At 44.7% G+C, this 22388-nt stretch overlaps 1 protein-coding gene across 1 annotated transcript in view; it reads right to left on the minus strand.

Moving 5' to 3' along the window:
* Positions 1-775: 775 nt before the first annotated feature.
* LOC135879613 (ADP-ribosyl cyclase/cyclic ADP-ribose hydrolase 1-like) overlaps positions 776-22388 on the minus strand; it is a 40291-nt gene continuing 18678 nt past the window's right edge. Inside the window, exons 2-8 of the mRNA XM_065405661.1 lie at positions 12849-12978; positions 11952-12087; positions 11067-11149; positions 8607-8683; positions 7732-7824; positions 2993-3079; positions 776-851 (exon numbers count right to left, since the gene is read on the minus strand). Of these exons, the coding sequence (XP_065261733.1) occupies positions 776-851; positions 2993-3079; positions 7732-7824; positions 8607-8683; positions 11067-11149; positions 11952-12087; positions 12849-12978 (682 nt within the window). The remainder of the gene's footprint in view (positions 852-2992; positions 3080-7731; positions 7825-8606; positions 8684-11066; positions 11150-11951; positions 12088-12848; positions 12979-22388) is intronic.

Genomic DNA, 22388 nt, shown 5'->3' on the forward strand with positions numbered 1-22388 from the left:
GAGTAGTTCTGCCTTTTCTGGTGCAGGCTTCCCTTCCAGGCTGTGGGCGCTCCAGAGAGAAGAGGAGAGAACCTCAACTGTCTGTGCCAGACCTAAGGGAGTGCCTAGCAATGGAAGGCTGCCCTCCCCCACACAACCAGACAGGGCAACCTGAGAGAGGGGAAAAGAGAAGCTGACAACTGTAACTGATTAGGTCTCTTCCTGCCCTGGTACGGTTCAGAGTAGCTTGTGGGCTGCTGTAACTTGTACCATTTGGCAACAGTCTTCTAAGAAACACATTCCCACTGAGGATAGCCAAAGCACAGCTGTTCCAGCCACTTCCCCTTCCCTCCTCCCACACTCCCCTGTGTGCCAGGAAGGAAGGGAAGAAATGGCTATGGCTCTTCCGGATGTATTCCCTACCCCAGGGAATCCCCAGCAGGGGACTTACAGGTGGCTTCTGTTCCCTTTGCACCACCTGTGCTGTGTAAAGAGAGGGGAGCAGGGCTGAGAATCTGACCCAAACCACTTATTGTGGTCCTTTTGACCTTTCTGAAATAATATGTTTGGCCCTCAGGCTGAAGAGGTTGGAAGTGTGTGTGTGTGTGTACAGTAACCGCACCTAAAATATCATCTCCTTTCATTCATCTATGAGTGTTGCAGCCACAGCAAGGTTTTCTGGTAACATACAGTGTTTGTATACACATTTATACTATATAGTACTCTATACACATATTCTTGTTCAGTATCATACACAGTTAAGGAATGATTTAAGCAATGTGGAGTATTGTGTGTTTCACTGTACACTGTTGGTGCAAAGTCTGCAGTCTGCATGGTCAGGATCACTTGCACACTGAAGCAGCTGAACTGGCCTGTGATAAGACAAAAAAGAAATCCAAACATTAGTAGCTGTTTTGGATGTATGGTGTCATAACTCTATTGATCATTAAAAGCAGTTATCAAGTGCCACATGGAAGTCAAAGTACACGTTACATAGTTCTGAGCCCATGAGATCTCCTTTCTTAAGGTGATAGAAATTACTGCATAGACATAGCTGGGATGTTTTCTTCTTACTGCAGTCTTAAATCATTGATGCTTTTTCAGTAACACGTCTGAATACATTTCAAACATACTTAGACTTGTGGATTTGAAATTTCTTCACTGAACCAATTTTTTGAGTTATTAACAGAACATCATGTTGACTGGCTGACAAAAATAAGAAGCATGCATCCATACTATACTTGCTATAAGTTATGAAACACCAAATGTGCAGCTGATGTAAATTGGCTTGAGTGGAGCAATGCTGATTGCCAGCAGCTGAAGATCTGGCCTGAAGAGTTTTACTGTACACTGAAAATACTACTTCTTGCCCACATTTCACCTAATGTTGGTTTGGGCAGTAGGTTATTATTGATTGATTGAGCTCTGACAGAAGCGCTAAATCATTATTGTCTTCCACCTTGGGGTGCCACTTCTGAAACCCACCAGTGAGTGTGCTACAGGTCCTCCTCTCTGCAAATGATATGAGTTGTTACAGCCCCCAACTACAGATCCTTGTTCCATTAGCTGCAGACATCGTGAATTCAATCCCCAGTGTTGGCCAGGGTTACATTTACATGAGAACAAAGTGGATGCAAAATACTAAGACTCTCATTGGCAGCATTTTACATCACACTAGTATAAATGACTCCACAAGGTGCAGGGTGCTCATGAATCAGGCCCATTAATGCATATTACAAAGAGGAAGAAATGGCTTTGTCTTCCAGAAGGTTAAAATATTACTGCCAGATGGTGCATTTTATCCAGTCATCCTCCTTTGCAGGCCAACTTTTCACTCAGTTAAAGATGACTAAAATTTAAATTATAAAACTCCCAATGGTTTATTGAAATGATTGTTTACTCAGGAAATATTCTTATCAACATACAAGTTCTGCTCTAACGAAAGCTGTTCTCAATAAATAAGACTTATTCTTGTTCCTAGTTAACAACTTCACTGCCAGGACAGCAATGTCACTACCAAAACTTATTTCCTCCATTTTCTGGATCAATATTAAAGAGCCTTAGCCTCTCTTCCCCCCACAATTACCATGAGCCCTGAAAATGGATACCAGATTACTTCCATATTCTTTATCATGGCAACTGGAAGCAATGGCCTATAAATGGCATTCCTTGCCAGTAGCCAGCTTGATGCATGTCTGACTCTTGCAAGAATTGCTTTTAATTCTTCCTCAAGCTCATAATAGGCATGGGTCTTAGGAGAGGATCAGTACAGGTAGAAAAAACTGTAGGACCCCTGATGCATTTCCACCCTAATATGCACACACTGCAAACATGCTGTTGTGTCTGTGAAGTGAAGTGATCAGGTGGCTCCTGGAAATTCTCCCACCTCCCCTCCATAATTCCATGTAGTTGGTTGCAAGCAGCTGCAGCTTTGAGTGGTGCCAATGGATCCCCGCCCCCAGCATGCAGCCTTCTCCTGAGTAAGGGAACAGAGAGGGCAATCATAATAATTAATAATACTTAGAACTTCCAACTATTGTTTCTCAGGCAAACCCTCACCAAATAGATGGGCTATACAGCAGGCTCAGAAGGTCAACCAGCAATGAAGGAAGCAAATTCCAGAGTCAGAGGCTAACCACTGAAAATGCAATGCCCCCAGCAGATCAAATCTAGGCATTCTGACAAGTGGGAGCACATCTCTTGTTCTCGACTGCCAAGGCAGAGCGTTAGGAGAGGGATTGACTTTAGTAGCGAGGATTGAACCACAGAGGACTTGAAAGATGAAATTTGCCTGGAAGTGGATAGGAAACTAGGGCAGTCTTTGGAGCAGAGGTGTAATACGAGTACTATTATGACCTCAAACTTATGCCACTGATGTCATTTTCACAATGGCCATCGATACATTAGCATAATAAAACATGCTCTATTTCCTTCAAAAAATATTCTGATTAGGAGGGAAACAGCCTCATTTTATACAAGTAGACTCCAACTCAAACCCAAAGCAAATAATTACCTATAATTGTCCTCACAGGAGACATGCAAGTTTCGTTCCTCTAAGATGCTTTTTAACCTTGTTATGGAGCGACCCGTGCAGGACTCACTGAAAAGAAAAACCTCAGGATGTTACGTGTGTTCTGCATGTGTGTGAAGCTCACGATTGGCAGACACCGGTGGATTTTACACTATGCTGCCTCATGCTGTCTGACCACACAAATTGTTAAATGTACCTAAAGGGCAAAGACACAGTTTTAGACCTCACTCCTGCCAGCTAATCCATGCCGGGGAGCCGAGCCCCAGTGCCTCTGTGAAGTCCAGTGGCTTCAATGGAGCTCCGGGTGTTGGGGTCTGACCACATGGATCAGAGCCTGACTGAGTAGAATTCTAGGGTGACCATCACTCTCTCCTGCAAAAAGTCTTTGTATGGGGAGCTAACTGGGTTGTGAGAAATAATTCAGTCCTTTACACCTCGGCAGGGCCTGGGGGCTGCAGAACTTGCCCATCCACAGCTGCTATTCTAGACCATGTGCCCTACAGCCTCAGTGGGCCTGATCTAAGGCTCACTGAAGTCAATGGAAAACAATATGATCAGGTCCTGTGCGTGTACAGGGGAGAAGAGGGACTGGCCACATATTCATGGATGTAGGTCCCTACTCCAGACCCCGCTCCTGTAGTTGGCCATTCCACTTGCAGCTCCCTCTGTGCATCCCTCCCAAAGAGTTTAAGTCGTGTGGAGGGCCCTGTGCTGCTTCTCCTCATCAAGGTAAATTTCTCCGTCTGAATAAATTCAATTGCTAATTGTTAAATGCTATCCAATACCAGGACTGGTGCTAATTTCCAGTGTGAGATGTTCAGAGCCCACTGGTGCATACAACACAAGGCCAAACTGAAACAAAAACAAAACAGATGTCTGGGTTGGTCCACAAAATACACAAGTGCAGCTACAAGTGAACATTTTTTCCCATCACAAACCATGTAATCAGCACTTGCCTGCACACCTGTCAATATATGTTTAGCAGGCAGTTTGCACCTGTATGTGTATATTTTGCAGGCATACCATAGATGTCAGTTTCATGAAATTTGGTACATAAGGAATTCAGAATTCATAGATTTTTAAGGCCAGTGAGGACTGTTTTGAACATCTAGCCTGGCCTCTTATATAGCACAGGCCACAGAATTTCATTTTGCAATCCCTGCATCAAGTCCATGATCTCAGGGTGTTTCCCATTTGTTAAAACTGGAAAAAACAGAGAAACCTGGTTTCCTTTTGTGAGTCCTATGTACCGTTTGGGAGTTGTCTAGTCCAGACGTGGGCAAACTATGGCCCGTGGGCCACATTCGGCCCGCAGGACTGTCCTGCCCGGCCCCTGAGCTCCCGGCCGGGGAGCCTAGTCCCTGGCCCCTCCCCCACTGTCCCTCCTCCCCGCAGCCACGGGAGCGCAGCTGGCTCTGGCCGGGTGTCGCGGCTGCAAGCTCCTGCTGCTGGTAAGGGGGCGGGGAGCGGGGGGGTTGGGTAAGGGAGCGGGGGGTCCTGGGGAGCAGTCAGGGAGGAGGGGGTGGTTGGATGGGGTGGAGGTTCTGGGGGGTGGTCAGGGGATGGAGAACAGGGAGGGTTGGGAGTGGGAGTCCCGGGGGGGGGCCTGTCAGGGGGCGGGGATGTGGATAGGGGTTGGGAGGGCAGTCAGAGGACAGGGAGCAGGGGTGGTAGGATAAGGGGGTGGGATCCTGGGGGGAAGTTAGGGGTGGGGGGTCCTGGGAGGGGGTGGTCAGGGGACAAGGAGCAGAGGACGGTTGGATAGGGGGTGGGAATCCCGGGGGGTCTATTAGGGGGCAGGGGTGTGGATAGTGGTCGGGGTAGTCAGGAGACAGGGAGCAGGGGGGTTGGATAGGGGGCAGGGGTCCTGGGAGGGGGCAGTAGGGGACAAGGAGCAGGGGAGGTTGGATGGGTTGGGGGTTCTGAGGGGGGCAGTCAGGGGGCGGATAGGGGGCAGGGGCCAGGCTGTTTGGGGAAGCACAGCCTCCCCTACCCGGCCCTCCATACAGTTGCGCAACCCCAGTGTGGCCCTTGGGCCAAAAAGTTTGCCCACCCCTGGTCTAGACCAACGTATTAGCAACTAACACAGCTATTAGCACAGCAAAGCACTGTAAGAACTGGGATTAGAGCAGCCAGGAAGGAGAAAGGGAGAAGGAAAGTGGTGCTGGATGCTTCACACATTCCCAGTCTGTAGCAGCACGGTCAGCTCTCCTGCTCATTTAAGGCTCCAGTGATGCGGAAGTGAAGAAAGTGGGGGTGGGGACGGGGACGGGACAGAAATGCATGTGGCACAGAGCTCCTGCATGGGAGGAGATGCAAACTATAATAAAAAACTATCAATCCCAATGGCCCAGCGAGGTAACAGGTCATGGGGGCAAATGCAGGACTGCCCCACAAAACACAGGCCAGCTGACAAACAGAATACAATCCTCCTCCTTCACAAGAGTTTCCTGAAGCTGTGAGCTGACACAACATGTGATGTGAATCAAATCAACATTCAGAGCTGACATGCCAGAGGTGTTAATTGGAGAGTGAAGGGGAAACTGCTGTGAGTCTGATGGAGGGGCCTCAGCATAGGAGGAAAGTGTGGCTCCAGAGGGGCTGCGCAGGCTCCAGAGTATGAGGTAAGAGCTGCTCTGTCTCTGCTGAGGAGGGAAATGAGGATCATTCTGCTTCTGGGATATCTCTGGAGAAGGGAGCAAGAGCCATGCTAGTGGCACCAGGTAAGTGTGGACAGTGAGCAGTACGACGTGGGGTGGGAGGGGCATTCAGGGAGGTTGTGTGTCTCTGTCAAAGTGGTCATCAAGCTGTTAACTGGGTGACTCCATCCCCATGCTCCATCCCCCTCCTTTACTTTCTGTTTAGTCAATGGGGAAGTCCCCCCTGCCGTGATGCTGTTGAGCAAAAGCAACAAGTTTTCAGCCTGCAGTCCTGAGGAGACTTCTTTTTGTTCTACTACTGAGTGGTACCTTTACCTTTAAGGCTGGGTGGGGGAAGAGGCAGCAGCACTGGGAGGGGTAAAGGGTGTGTGTAAGGAGCCTGCACCCTGAACCCCTTTCTGCACCCCAGTCTCCTGCTCCAGCCCTAAACCCCCTCCCACAGCTTGCACTCCAAACCTCCTCCTGTACCCGAACCCCTGTCCCAGCCCTGAGTCCCCCCTGCACCTAAACTCCCTCCCATAGCTTGCACCCTGCTCCTGACCCAGGCTCCGAGTGGAGCCCCCTCCAACACTCCGAACCCCTAGGCCCCAGCCCAGAGCCCACACCCCAACCCTGTGTTCTAGCCTGGTGAAAGTGAGTGAGGGTGGGGGAGAGCGAGCTACGGCGGGATGGGGGATGGAGTGAATGGGGTGACACCTCAGAGAAGGGGTGGGGCAACAGTGTTGGGTTTGTGTGATCACACAGTTGGCAACCCTAGGTTTATGGAATCACTAGAGCCACTCTATGGAATTTGTTGTCTGTTCTGTGTGTCTCTTGCCCCTCGTGATTTGATTTTTGAAATCTGCATGTTTTGGGTTCTCTTAAAATAATGTTTATCTTGCTTTGGGGCTGAGCCCTTTGTGACCAGATGAATTCATTTGTTAGAATGCTTCCTGCTTATTCCCAGTCACATCTGCCAGTTGATGGCCAGACACTCTAGTGGACTTAAGTAATAAGCAGTGCTGCTGGTGCAAATCAAGAGTAAATAAATGGAGTTACTCTGTATTTACAGCAGAGCAACTGAGATCAGAGGGCCAGATTCAGACACATTGCCGGCATGCTTTGCCAGTGCATCAGTGCAAAGTGTACACCCATGGATCCATGTAGAAGATCCCCCTTGCCTACAGAGGACCCTCACAGACTGCATCACCTTCCACTCTAAGTGCAAAGTGCATTTCTCTGACTGCCTTCTCTAACATAAACATACAGGAGTGTGTGTGTGTGTGTGTGTGTGTGTGTGTGTAATTATATAAAATGACAATTCCAAAAACAAAGCACACTGTTGTATGTATTTCTCTCCCTGGGGAGACTATGAGGGAGCAGATGTGTGACAGATGTTAGTCATGTCACTTAATGCACTACTGGAAGCGGCTCAGATACTATGGTGATGAGTTCTTTATAAAACCTATATAGAACAGAAATTCTCTGGTGACTTATGGTCACTGTCTGGTATGAATAGTTAAAAATAAACATTTAAATTGTGGGTCTGTTATTAAAAATTACTTGGCAAAACATGGCTTCATGGTTACTCTGCATTGATTGCCTCTCGGTGACCTGCAGAGCATATTTGCTCAGTTTTCATGTAAAAAGATGTTTTCCAACTGCACAGATTTGCAAACTCAGCCAAGCTGTGTTCTTTATGTCTGAGCACTAAACAAATCTGTTGGGCCTCTGTAGGATCTGTAGGGCCTCTGTAGGATTGCACAGACGTAAAGAGGTACAGAATTTGAAGACAACAGGGTTACGGAGATGACTGTATCCAATTGCAAGGTTAACAGAAAGGAAACAGTTTTGCTCTTCCAGAGCTGTATTGGCTCAACAGAGCTGGCAGTAATAATAATAATAATTAATATTTTTACCACTTTTTATTAATTATTTCCACTAAAGTAAGCAGTTAATTGCATTCAAGGAGCAAAGTTGATGGGTAAGGCAGTGCTACTTTTAGTCATGTTTCAGAATTGAACTGCACTTTAAATTATAGAAACAAAGCATCACACATTATTTTGTACTAGCAAACTTTACCTTGGAGGTCCACCGATGTTCTGCATAAGCCAAATCTGCACTGTAGAAACTTTGTCTGGGTCTAAGTTTAAGATCTCAACACTTCCAAAAATGCTGTAAGAATGGGAGCATGAAAAAGCAACATACATCTTCGCTTTAGAACAAGATGAACAAAGTATGTTCTCCAGTCACTACTACATACTCATGCGTTATCGTTATTCCCAGTGGAGAGAATGTATAATTTTCCCATGAGATTTTCATGGACTATTTAATTAATTTGTGTAAAGGAATTTCCCCCCATTTTCATTCAGCTTTATTGAGAGCCTTTGGAGCTGTTTGCAGAATGAAACAGTCTGAGGTTCTTTCATTCCTAATGATTTTTCTCTTGTCTAGATTACCAGTGACTGCCACTACTAAAGGAAAAAAAAATCTTTCTGCTTGTGCTAACCACAAGTTTCTTCATCCCTCAGAGTTAGCAGAGGCAGCACCTCCTGTCAGTCACTGAAAGTATGTACAATCTCTGGGGGAGCATAATCCAAGAAATCCACTCTGAGGATAGTTCTAATGTGTCGGTCATGTGAGTGTAATATAGCAGAGGAGTCCATTTGGGGCTTACTGCACAAAGTTCTGTGGATTGTGGCCATTTTCAGAAAAAATCCAAATCAAATGCATCAGAAGATGCATAATCTAATGGGCCAGATCGTCAGCAAGTGTACATTAGCATAGCTCCATAGAAGTCAACAGAGCAACACTGATTCAGCAAAGCTGAAGAAGATCTGGCCCTCTAAGGCCCCAGTCTTGCACTGGGATTTACTGTCGCCAACACCTGCACCAGTACAGAGTCTCTAAGTGAGTAGTAAGACAGAGCCAAAGGCAGTGACCGATTAAGTAGATACCTGTTACTTCTGAATGCTCCAGCTTCTATTGATCCATTGAGCATCACCTGAACCACACCACATGCTTCTTCTGCAAACTAAACAAGCAAACGTACATTGTACTTTAGCTTTACATGAAACAGAGGGTCAGATCTTTAGCTAGAGTAAATCAGCATAGCTCTTTTGCCTTCAGTAGAGCTGCACCAATGTTTTCCAGCTCAGGATCTGGGCTCACTATTTTACCAGAAGATTGCAGTGAAAATAAAGGGCCATATTTTCTCTCACTAGTACAAAGTTACCCTAAAGCTACATTGACCAACTGCAACTGGATAACTCCATGTAGGGAGAGCCTGTGATTGTGCAAAGCTGGCATAACCGCTCCTGTGCCACAGTTTTCATGGCTGCTGGTGTAGAGGACATTGCTGTGACTTCCCTGAGCCCTGGCTTCTATGTCAGCCCCATGGGTCTACTGGCAGCCAGTGTAAATTAGAGCAGCCCTCAGGCTGCTTAATTTATGCTGGGGAACTAATTGTGACCTTAAGAATCCCTGAATACCAAATGGCAAAGGGTTCGCTGTTCTGTAGTAGCAACTTCTATCAGGCCTGACAAACTGACTACATGTAACACACTGCTTTCACAGTGTTTATCCAAAAAGGATCGTATGAGGTATCTAATCAAACCTTAGGCCATACTGAACCACATAACTCTTGAGGGATGGATGACTGATATGTAAGCAGTTGTGTATATGTACTGAAAATATAGTTTTAGAGTCTGTGTCCCAGGCAGGGTTGACAAACAGGTTTTGCTAAACACCTGTCTGCTTAGGTTCCTATGTAGATTAAGCATTATAAGCCATCACAATAGAAGCCTGTTTTGCATATGGAGTCAACACAAGTCTGTGAGGGCAACTTGGAGCCAGCACACCAGGAAAGGAACCACAGGGGCCATCCTGATTCTGGGGACAAAACAAGGAGTTTTGGGAAATATAAGGAGACTTTGGTATCCATCACTGAGAGAGCAAGAAGGACAGTGTCTTTTGCATTTGTGAAAGGTGGATCCCAGCCATGTTGGTTGGTGATGCTGAGAGATTGCCTTCGGTGAGAAACTACTTTAGACAAGGATTTTAGCCTGTTAAAGGTTAAATATAGTCTCTAAGAAGCATGTTATACTTTTTGTTTTACATGTAACCATTTCTGTTTCCAATATCCTTACTCAGCATCTCTTAAATCTTCAGATTTGATAATAAACTTAAATTACCTTTGATTTAGCCAAAAGAACTCTAACAGAATAGAGTTAAATAAGCATTCTGTAAGGCCCGATTCAGCAAGGTACTGAAGCACCTGCATAACTTTAAGCATGTGGAGTTTCATTGAAGTCAATGGGGCTACTCACGTGCTTCAAGTTAGGCACCTACCTGTACACCTTGCTGAATCAGGACTTCACAGAGGAGTTCTTCTCATTATGTTAAAAAGGCACAAGGAGGCACTCATTCTCTCAGCCATGCTCTACAGCAGTTTCCAGCATGCTTTTAGCATTCAGAGGTTTAAAAAGTCATTGGTTTTAGCAATTGTGATCTTGTGTATTTGTATGAGGGAATGATGTCTATAATTATATATATTATAGTTAATTAATGTTTTTGTTAAGAACTAATTGTGCTTGGTGCTGTTCGACACAAATATCAAGATGACCACTGACGGAGGGACCCATTCAAGTAAGAATAAGAATGCCCAAATTATTGTGACATTAAATGTTGTGTGAAACATGAGACCTTAGTGAAAGTCTTGGGAAACCTGTATTTCCAAAAAACACATGGCACAGCTTTCAGTTCTTAATAATCTAATCAGTGTTTGAATTTGATCCATTCAATGTCTTTGGTGAAAGCCAAGAGGAAAATGGCATTTTGAGTAATTTGTGGCATGACTCCTAACAGTTTGGGAGGAATTCACATCAGACCTCTGAGATGATCAGACTGTGTTCCAAGGTTTAACTGTTAGCCACTTTTTCCTTTGCTGTATTTCTTTCATTGTTATAATCCCGAATATTTTGATTAAAAGTATTGTTCCAGGATGTAATTGGTCATGATAAAAATATAGAAAAAAAGACTACTGGCCATTAAAGTAGGGAGCCGTGGCTAATAGTTAAGGCCCCAATCCTGCAATTGGATCTATGTCTGCACAGAGTCCCACTGAAGTCAATGCATCTTGCAGGGACTCAGGGATTCACATGCATGGATTTGGTTGTAGGATCAAAGCCTTTGTTTTCTAGCCAATGGAACAGACATACCAGACAAATTTGGATGTTCAGCATTTTAGCCCCAGATTTCCACAGTCTGGGTGAAACCCTGTCCCACTTAAGTCTATGGGAGTTTTGCCACTGACTTGCTTGGAGGGCCAAGATTTTACCCTCTTTCAACATCCCCAACCCCCAAAGGATAAATTGATTCTAACTGTGATCCTGGAGAAGTTGCTATATAATCCTTACCATCTTGGATGCCATTTTCCAGTACACAGAACTAGGGTTGCTCTCGCATTCACTCCATTTTGGACAAGATTCATAGTTAATTCCTAAAATAAATATATGATGCAGAATAACTAAGATTAGAGAAGAAATTGTCAGACACTTTAATACTGCCTGCAGTGCTGAATAAGAATGGCAAAAATAACTATTGCGCCCCATCACAGCAACAGGCTTAGGTGAAAAGTGTTCTAAGGGGGAGATTAAGTTGAAGGTGTTTGGAAGACTGTGAGGCATTTACAGTCCCCTTATGCAAATTATTCCAGCAACATTGTTCCTGGTCAGGCTGAGCAGGGAGAATGTGCACTGATTGATGTGACAAAAAGCGTGTGGGGGGGATGCTCAGAAGTGACTCTTCCCACATAATTTTTTATTTTGTTTTTTATAAATTTCCCTCAAATTTGGGGACAGATTCTGACATCCCTACTCATTCTTAGGCCCTTAGCGTGAACAAGCAACCCCCTTATATCTACATGTGGTCCCAGTGACTTCTGTGCAAGTGCAGAAGTCTGCCTGAATGGAGCATATTGCAGGACTGGGGCCTTAGTCTGAAAGTGGTCCCACTGGAATCACAGTAGGTTGCTGATTACTGTAAATAAGGGGGGGCAATATGTCACTAGGCTGAGCTCTTTTTGTGCTACTGGGAGCTAAAAAGTGTTGATAAAATTAAGCTGAAAATGAGTGTGTTTTTCACATTTCCATAACTCAGGCAGGGTAGAAAGGTTCAACAGTTGTTTTGGGCTGAAACCAAGAATGGAAAGTATCCTCTCCAAAAGAGATTTTCTTATATTAGAAATTTGTGAGTGAAAGAAAACCTGGAGTTATAATATTTTTTTTTAAAGGAATCCTTACCTGGACTAGAAGGGTTTCCACACCATGAGACTCCGTCAGCCATATAGCCCAGCAAGGTGTCCTCCAGAGTGAGGAAATTGTGATTGGTTTTTGTATAACGATGAACAAGGTCATTTGTCTTGCTCCAAAATAATGACTGTGAGGGAAAGGATGGTGAGTAAGAAATGGCATTGATATAAGAGCTGGTCAGGAAATGTTTTTTCCAGAAAAAGTTTTGATGATGAAAATGTTTATTTTCATTTATATTTTGGGGGTTTTGTCAAAAGACCAAAAACTGACTATTTAAAATATATAAAAATTCCAGTGGGGTTTTTGATGAACATTTCTATTTTCAGAAAAAAAAATTAATTTGGTTGGGGGGGGTGGGAAACAATATTTTCTATTGAAAAAACATTTTGAAGGAAACTTTTTAGCCAGCTCTAATTGCTGTCACTCTGCATGCATTTCAACCACACATGAGCAATAAAAAGCCATGTGCCTCTAACTGCATGGCTGCTCTTACAGAGAGGTTCTCTTCTAAATAGCAATGAAGGCCACAATGATTTTTCCCATCATGGCCCAAAACGTTGTCCCTAGAAGGAATATTCTGTACAATGATCTTCATCACTGGCCTATAATGAACAGGATTCTCTTGTTCTAAAAGAAGTAGCTTTGGGAGTAATGTTATCTCAAGCCTGAAGTCAGAGTACCTGTAGGTATTTGAGGGTCACTCATGATTGCTATCATTATTATTATTTGTGTTACCTAGTACCTAGCAGCCCTAGTATTGGACCAGGACCCTGTTGTTCTGTGTTTGTAAAGTGCCTCTAGCACAAAACCAAAGAATCTCCATTGTACTAGGCATGTACAGACAAGCAGTCCCTACCCAGACAGCTCATCACACACAAATATTGTTACCTTGTTACAGGGGATAGGATGACTCGCCAAATCCAGTAACGGCTGATAATCTTCTATTGTAATATTACATGGGTTCTTGTAAATAAACGCCTTTTGCATTTTTTCCCATATTTTTTGGCAATCTTTGTCTCTGTCAAAAGATTAAAATATATTAAAGGGAGATCAACTGTTTAAAAAACAGGTAATCCTCCAAAATCATAGTTCTATTTCTGTGAGATGCTGCTGTGTTATTACAAGGAGAGAAAATAAATAATGGGGGAGGGGCTTACAAAAGGATCCCCACCCCTCTGCTGTGTTTAGGCAATGTGGCCAGACTTTCCAAAGTGCTTCTCTCTCATTTAGGCCCCAAAATAAATAGCCAGATTTTCAACAACAACAACAAAAAAACCCTCGGCATGTTCAGTATTTGCTGGATGCTGAGTAATTTTGAAAATCAGACCCCTCTCCCTGTTTTAGGGATTTTATGCTGCGGCCCATCACCGTAGTCACTGAGCACCTTCCATGTTTGGGTGCCTAGAAGGGAGTGGAGCTTGTTTGTTTGTTTGTTTGTTTTAAAAAAAAAAAAAAAATCTGGCCCCAGTTGTAGGTGCTGCACACTTGAACATTTGGTTCTGAGTTCTTTCAAATATCTGACTCCACACAAAAAGAGGTCCAGATTCTACCCTGCTCATTCCTGCTAAGTAGTGCTGTGAGTTGTCCCACTGCAGCCAGTTGGACCGGTCGCCAAGTCAGTGACTGCTCATCATGAGCAGCAAGAGTGGCAGAATCTAGCCCAGAGATTTAACACTTCATGGTACAGAGAAGTTGAATGATATTGCCGGTTCATATATGTCAGTGGTGCCCAAACTTTTTGTCATGCCCCCCTTACCAGTAATGTAATCTGTCTGTGCTCCCTCCCCCTCCCCATTACTGCACAGCTGGCTCAGCAGAGGAGGGTGGGCTGAAGATGGAGCTGGGGGATGAACTGGAGATGGGGAGGAGCTGTGGTTAGAGGTGGAGCTGGGCTGGGGGTGGAGAGGGAATGAGAGCAGAGCTGGGCTGGAGCAGGGCTGGGGCCGAGCGGGGGCAGAGTGGAGCCAGGGGTGCTGCAACAATTTTTATAGTGGGGGTGCTGAGAGCCATGGAACCAAACTGTTAACCCTGTATAGAAGGGAAACCGCCTCAAGCCAGGGGGTGTGGCAGCCCCCTCTGCACCCCTAGTTCCAGCACCTATGAATGGAGCTGCAGCTGGGGCCGGAGCTGCAGCTGGGGCCTGAGTGGGCCTGGTGGTGGAGCAGGGCTGGGTGGCGCTCCCTCCCCATCCCCCGTGGGAGCTGACCTGGGCCCCGCCATGTGCGCCCCCCCCTCCCCCCCGTTTGGGGATCAATGAGATATGTAGATCTGCTGGTAATCTGAAAATCAGCCTGTGAACCTTCCCAAAAGGAGACCTATATAGGTAGCATCAGTAATTTTATCCAAAACAAAAGGAAGAAACTTTATAAGTATTTAGGGCCTGATTTTGATAACACACCAATTTTACACTGGTTTTATACCTATTGACTTCAGTGGAGTTACATGAGTTACTTGATCTCCAACTTTTGAGCATCCTTTTATCTGCAGTACTGATTCTGGCCTTCTTGTTTGCACTGAAGTCAGGAGTAACTCCACTGAAGTGAATGGAAACACACTGATGTAAAACTGATACATGCGGGAGGGTGCACAAACAAGTAATCTGTGTCTAACTTTGTTGCTTAAGACATTGACCCATCAGCTAAGCCATCAGTGTGGGAAAGACAACAAGTGAGTGCTGAGAGTTTCTCCTTTATTGCTAAATGGTAATTCATTGCACTGTGCCAGGCTGAGGTCATTTTTCAATATGTAGTCTTGGAATGAAATTTCTGAGACTTTTGCTGAGCTCCAGTGAAATGGTACTCAGTCCCATTTCTAAATCTCACTATGTGAGTCTTGCTGATGCTCTTGAGACTAATCAGCACCAGCTGTTCTGTTGTATTTGAGGTATTGAATTAAGCTAACGAATTAAGCTAACACTTGTGTACAAACATCAACTCATAATTGTTGTCCGTCTAGTATATTTTTTCCATGTTGTCCCTGGTGGATGGAATATCCTCCTTTCTCTGCTCTGCCAAGGCACGAGCCCCTTGACATTTAAATTCCTTCTTGAAAACTCACCTCTTTCCTGTTCATAATAAGTTAGTCAGTAATAGTCACAATGCTGTAGCTTTATGTTCTTTTTATGAAAATTAAAAAACACCTGAATTGAGTCACCCTGAGATGAGCATGTCCAAACTGAGCAACTGCATAATTGTAATGCTGTGACCTTTTTCCTTCCCTGACTCATTCCCTTCCCCATTATTTCTCACCACCACTCAGTGTGTCCCATGCAAAAGCTCTTTTTTAAGAAGGACTGTTTTGTGTTTGTTTGTTTTCCCCCCCCCCCAACCCCCGCCTTCTGTGAAGTGCCTAGTACTCCTCTGGGCAGTGTAAAATAATAATGGAGAGGTGACATTTATTTTAAGGAACTTGCACCACATACAGCTCTACGGCATTGTTACCAGCGGATATCATGGGAACTATGCAGTTTGGTATTTGGTCATGGTGTGATTGTCAAAAATAGTCCTAAGTGACCTAAGGAATGTAACGCCATGATAATACTTTACACTTTTCATTCAAGGATTTCAAATCACTTTACACACACTATTGAATTAAGCTATACAACAGCTCTGTGATGTAGGGAAGAATTATCACCATTTCCCAAGTCAATCTAGGCTTTTATATGGTGCCCATCTGAGTATTAGATTGATTCTCTCAGTTTGCCTTAGAATCATAGAATATCAGGGTTGGAAGGGACCTCAGGAGGTCATCTAGTCCAACCCCCTGCTCAAAGCAGGACCAATTCCCAACTAAATCATCCCAGCTAGGGCTTTGTCAAGCCGGGCCTTAAAAACCTCCAAAGAAGGAGACTCCACCACCTCCCTAGGTAACGCATTCCAGTGCTTCACCACCCTCCTAGTGAAAAAGTTTTTCCTAATATCCAGCCTAGACCTCCCCCACTGCAACTTGAGCCCATTGCTCCTTGTTCTGTCATCTGCCACCACTGAGAACAGCCGAGCTCCATCCTCTTTGGAACCCCCCCTCAGGTAGTTGAAAGCAGCTATCAAATCCCCCCTCATTCTTCTCTTCTGGAGACTAAACAATCCCAGTTCCCTCAGCCTCTCCTCATAAGTCATGTGCTCCAGCCCCCTAATCATTTTTGTTGCCCTCCGCTGGACTCTTTCCAATTTTTCCACATCCTTCTTGTAGTGTGGGGCCCAAAACTGGACACAGTATTCCAGATGAGGCCTCACCAATGTCGAATAAAGGGGAACGATCACGTTCCTTGATCTGCTGGCAATGCCCCTACTTATACAGCCCAAAATGCCATTAACCTTCTTGGCAACAAGAGCACACTGTTGACTCATATCCAGCTTCTTGTCCACTGTGACCCCTAGGTCCTTTTCTGCAGAACTGCTACCCAGCCATTTGGTCCCTAGTCTGTAGCAGTGCATGGGATTCTTCCGTCCTAAGTGCAGGACTCTGCACTTGTCCTTGTTGAACCTCATCAGGTTTTTTTTTTTTTTTTTTTTTTTTTTTTTTTTTTTTGGCCCAATCCTCTAATTTGTCTAGGTCCCTCTGTATCCGATCCCTACCCTCTAGTGTATCTACCACGCCTCCCAGTTTAGTGTCATCTGCAAACTTGCTGAGAGTGCAGTCCACACCATCCTCCAGATCATTAATAAAGATATTAAACAAAACCAGCCCCAGAACTGACCCTTGGGGCACTCCGCTTGAAACCGGCTGCCAACTAGACATGGAGCCATTGATCACTACCCGTTGAGCCCGACGATCTAGCCAGCTTTCTATCCACCTTACAGTCCATTCATCCAGCCCATACTTCTTTAACTTGGTGGCAAGAATACTGTGGGAGACCGTATCAAAAGCTTTGCTAAAGTCAAGGAATAACACATCCACTGCTTTCCCCTCATCCACAGAGCCAGTTATCTCATCATAGAAGGCAGTTAGGTTAGTCAGGCATGACTTGCCCTTGGTGAATCCATGCTGACTGTTCCTGATCACTTTCCTCTCCTCTAAGTGTTTCATAATTGATTCCTTGAGAGACGCAGTGTTGATTTCCTCAAGAACACACAGTACCTCATTTCTATTCTCTTGTCATTAGACAGCACTGCCTCCATACCATTGGAAAAATCAGTGTAGAGTCAAAAGAACGACGAGTACTTGTGGCACCTTAGAGACTAACAAATGTATTTGAGCATAAGCTTTTGTGGGCTAAAGCCGACTTCATCAGATGCATGCGGTGGAAAATACAGTAGGAAGATATATACACACATCTAAAATCATTGAAGAGGTAGGATTTAGATTTCCACATCAGTGGAACGTTCCTACTTCTTTTACTATGAAGCAGCCACTATATTGGATGGCAAATAAAAATGAGACACCAGAATGGGTATTTTAGAAACAAGGTCATGTCAATAGTTTAAAAAAAGGAAAAACCCGGACCATCAATATGCAAATAGATCCAGCCAGCTATAAAATATTTCATTTCCACTGTCCCCATATACCCAGAACATTTATGTTCTAGGATAACTCAGTCTATAAAGCTGAGCAAAAAAATTATTTCATTGGTTCATTGGAGGACTTCTGAAGCCTCCTTTTGTACGGCACAGAAGGTAACTGCTATCTAGTGTGAAGTGCTCATTGACTAAAATTAGAGAAGATAGAACTAGAAACTTGAGACATGATATAGATGAAATGGTGATAACACGCACAAAAAGAAAACTGTAAAATCTACTAAAGACTTAAAACTTGGGTCCTGATTCTGCAAGCCTGTCTCTCTTTTAAAGGTTGTAGAATTGGGCTCTTTGACTTACTGTACAGAGTACAACATCAAACAAGATCTAGCTAGAAATTGGTAACTGTCCAATTAAATGGAATAGGCACTGTAAATATATTTTCAGATTGTCCTTATGTCTGTGCAATTGGGGGGAAAGCATTAGCTTATATTTGGTCATGAATTTGGATATTTCTAGTCATCCACCTTTTTAAAGGAAGATTTTATTAATCTGCCATAGCTAAATTAGAGCCAAGAACATTTCCAGTAGGAGCTATGTGAGTGGCCAGATGTTAATATGCACTTTAGAAAAATAGCCTCTGGAACATTGTATATTGCAGATCTGTATGGGAGTCTGATTGAACTGGCTAACCTTGAAAGGGTATCTGTTCATTTGAAGAAAAGCAAGGGCAATTTTAGGAGGTGGTGTTCTGGAGGCTCATGATTAATATAGTTCTTGGTATTTTTTTTCACTTTGCAATTTTTTCCCCCTCTTAAACTGAACATATAGTACCAAATTCATCCCTAGTGTAATTAAATTGATTTTAAAAGTAGTTACACCAAGGATGAATTTGGCCTCTTAAGGTTTCATTTACTTCATGAAAAGTATACAGTTTTAAACTCCGCTTTGGAAAATGCATTTTTAGGGCATCATGCTGTCAGGCGCCGAGTGCCCCCTGTGAGGCAGAGAGCATCCTCCGCTCCTGCTGACTGCGGTTTTGCTGATTACACTATGAAAATGTTGTAGCAATGGAACAGAGTTTAGATTCATGACAAACAGTGAAAGTGCTCCTGGGCCCAGCATGTCTGGTTTCATTATGAGGAATTCACTCCCCTCTGATGGGGCGGCTGCAACAACTCAACACAGCATAAGGACCTTCTTAATTGGGGGGTCTGTGACTTTGGACTGCTCTCCTCCATGCTCAGCAGAGACTTCCAGCAAGGCTAACAACTTCTTTCCTTTGTCATACTCACTGATAGCAAAAGGCCAAATTTTATTTTAATTATGGTCCGTGGGAGAGAGCTACAAAATAGCAGCCATAAACAATCCCCACTATCAATGGGTGGTTTACCAAAATGTCAAAGGTAGAATATGGACCTTTTATAGTTACTAAATTTTCAGGGCCAGATCCTCATGTGATTTTTAAGATGGTGAAGGGCCATTGTAGAGGATATCACTTGTGGGGGAAGGAGGAAGAATAATGCTTGATGCTTTTAGGGTACTTATTTATGCTCTTTGTTTATTTGGTCCTTTGTGCATGCATTTATCCGACTTGCCTTCTCAACCACTGTCATTGGTCGCTAAAATTAGAAATGCAGTTGTGCATCTCCGTTGTTTGGAAATCTGGCCCATAAAGAGCCATCATTAGGCTTCAGAATAAATCATGATTTTGATGAATGGGAGCAGTTCACACCTCTCTAAGAACTTTGGTTTGCTGTCAGTTATTTGCACAGCCAGAAGAGCTAGAACCATATTTTTTTAAGGAGAGATTGTGCCCTAAAAGGTCTTAATCCATCATGAGCTAGATTTCTACATCAAATGGACCCATCTGGTCCAGGGGCTCAGTTTGTCAACCTTCTATTAATTATTATTGTTTGTTATGGTAATCCCAAAGGGCTATCCAACCATACAAACAGAATAGTAGATGGTTCATGCCCTGAAGGGCTTACAATCTAAATAGACAGGACAGGCACATGGTGGAAGAATGTAGGTAACCCACAAGCAGAGGGAACAATGTGATGGCAGCACACATCTGTTAGTACCACAGTAATGTTTTGTGAAGAGGGGTATTTAGGAGAGGATCAGCTGAAAGGAAGGGAGTCTGGGGGACAGGGCAGAGGAGAAGAGGGGAAGGTATTGACTGACGGTGAGATGAAGGTAAGGTGGGAGAGGGGATGGTCAGAGCAAACAGCCAATCAGCACAAGGCAGAGAAAGTCCAGTCAAAACTCTAGAAAATTCTCTGAATGCCCAGAGACCTCTGCTTTCTGCTGGAGTCTCTGGCTGGTTCCTCTCTGCAGCTTTCCCCCAAGACCACAGCGGAGAGGGAGGGGAGGCAAGGCACCACCTCTATCCCAGTGCCCCTAGAGTGTGTGAGGGGTTCCCCTACACAGTTCTACACATCATCCAGGAGGGTGCTGGGGGAGAGGTGGCCCCAGCTGGACCCCAATTTAACCCTGCTCCCCAGTGCAGCAGTCCCTGCTTTGGCTGCTTCTGGTTTTCCTGGCTGGAGTCTCGCCCTGCTTTAGATGCTTGTACTGCTGTGTTTTTGGGTTAATAGTGGACTTTTATACCAGATTTGTGTTGTTTGTAAACTTTGGCTTGATGAGTTGGTGTATCTGGGTGGGAGGTGCTCAGAAACTACAAAATGCATTTTTAAGTACCATTAGTCTTGCATCTTACACTGGAGCACTCTCTAGTCTGCACAGTAACTGCTGCTTTTTTTCTATACATTTTTAATTTTTTTATTTTCTTTCACCACTCCTTCCCTCTTCAGGACCTGCTCTCTCCTCATGACTCTGGAGCAATCTCAAAACCCAGCCACAGTAGGTGTATTTTAGTTTTTCTAGTCTCTGTTTCAAAGGTTTACAGACATTAGAGCTGAATTTAAGGTGAACACTGCCACCTTGTGGAAGAAGTGAGGGATCAGCAGGAGGTCAAGTACAGAAGGGACAATTAAGCTGTATTGCGTGTTTTGAATGTTCTATGGAAGTCAAAAGAAGAAAAGTTCTCTAATATGTTTTATCTTCATTGACACTATATCAGAAAAATGGGTAAGTGCACACAATGGTTTATTTATTGATTATTCATTCTATACGTGTATGAATGTAGCACCTAAAAGCCTCAGTCAGGAGGGGGATGTCATTGTGCTAGACACTGTACAAATGGCCAGCCAATACTTTTCATCACTGAATATACAAGGAGGCTTATATCACTTAGGGCACATCTACACTAGCAAATTTACAGCTCTGGCAGTTACAGTGCTGCTCAGAGAGCGCTGAAGGGAAACTGCTGTTGTGTGTTCACACTGTCAGCTGCCTGCACAATAGCGTGTTCACACTTGCAGCGGTATTTGGAGCGGTGCACACAGCTATCCCACAGAGCACCTCTTTCTCTTCTGCAGCTAAGACTTGTGGGAAGGCGGAGGGGGTTGCGGGGAATCCTGGGTCGTGTCCCAATGCCCCATGATGCATTGCTTTGCATCCCAGAAATCCCTGCGCTTCCGTCCGCACTTGGTGCCATCTTTCAAACATTTTTGTACTGTGCGCTCTGCCTCTTCGGGCTGCAGGAATGGATCCCGAACTGCTGAACAGTATGCTGTTCTTTCTGACTAACATGTCACAAGTGGCAGTGGAGTTATTCCTTAAACTACAAAGGCAAGAAGCGTGCAACATTGATCTTGCCACGCATAGTAGCTGACACGAGATTGCTTGTGGCATTCACGAAGGTGCTGACCACAGTGGAATACCGCTTTTGGGCTCGGGAAACAAGCACTGAGTGGTGGGATCACATCGTCCTGCACGTCTGGGATGACGAGCAGTGGCTGCAGAACTTTTGCATGAGGAAAGCCATATTCATGGGACTGTGTGATGGGCTTGCCCCAGCCCTGCAGCGCAAGGACACGAGAATGAGAGCTGCCCTGTTGTTGGAGAAGCGCATGGTGATTGCACTGTGGAAGCTGGTTACTCCAGACTGCTACCGATCGGTCGCTAACCGGTTCGGAGTGGGAAAGTTGACCATTGGACTCGTGTTGATGGAAGTGTGCAGGGCCATTAATCACATCCTGCTCCGAAAGACCATGACGCTGGGCAACGTGCATGACATTGTAGATGGCTTTGCACAAATGGGCTTCCCTAACTGCGGAGGGGTGATAGATGGCACGCATATTCCAATTCTGGCACCAGACCACCTAGCACCGAGTACATTAATTGCAAGGGGTATTTCTCAATCATTTTCCAGGTGCTTGTGGATCACCATGGGTGTTTCACAGACATTAACGCAGGCTGTTCCGGAAAGGTGCATGACGCATGTATCTTTGGGAACACTGGCCTGTTCAAGAAGCTGCAAGCTGGGACTTTCTTCCTGGACCAGAAGATGACCGTAGGGGAAGTCGAAATGCCCATTGTGATCCTGGGAGACCCCACCTACCTCTTAATGCCATGGCTTACGAAGCAATACATGCGGCAACTTGACAATCACAAGTAGCAGTTCAACAACAGGCTGAGCAAGTGGAAAAATGACTGAGTATGCTTTTGGCCATTTAAAGGCTGGCACTGCCTATATGGGAAGTTGGACCTGGCCGATGACCATATTCCTATGCTTTTAGCCGCGTGCTGTACGCTCCATAATATTTGTGAAGGGAAGTGTGAAAGCTTCACTCAGGCCTGGACCGCAGAGGCTCAGCGCCTGGAGGCTGAGTTTGAACAGCCAGAGACCAGGGCTATTAGAGGGGCACAGCGCAAGGCCTTAAGGATCAAGGATGCCTTGAGGCAGCAATTTGAAGCTGAAAGCCACTAATATTTGTTTCTATGCTCAAGATTGCTTGTAATGCTAGGAGGTGATTGGTGCACATGATGCAATAAGGGGGTTTAACATAATTGTATGTTGCTTTGCAGTGCTCTTTTTGCTTTCAATTAATAAAGATTGCTTTCAAAC

Source organism: Emys orbicularis, chromosome 5 (genome assembly GCF_028017835.1).
Source record: "Emys orbicularis isolate rEmyOrb1 chromosome 5, rEmyOrb1.hap1, whole genome shotgun sequence".
Lineage (NCBI taxonomy): Eukaryota > Metazoa > Chordata > Testudines > Emydidae > Emys > Emys orbicularis.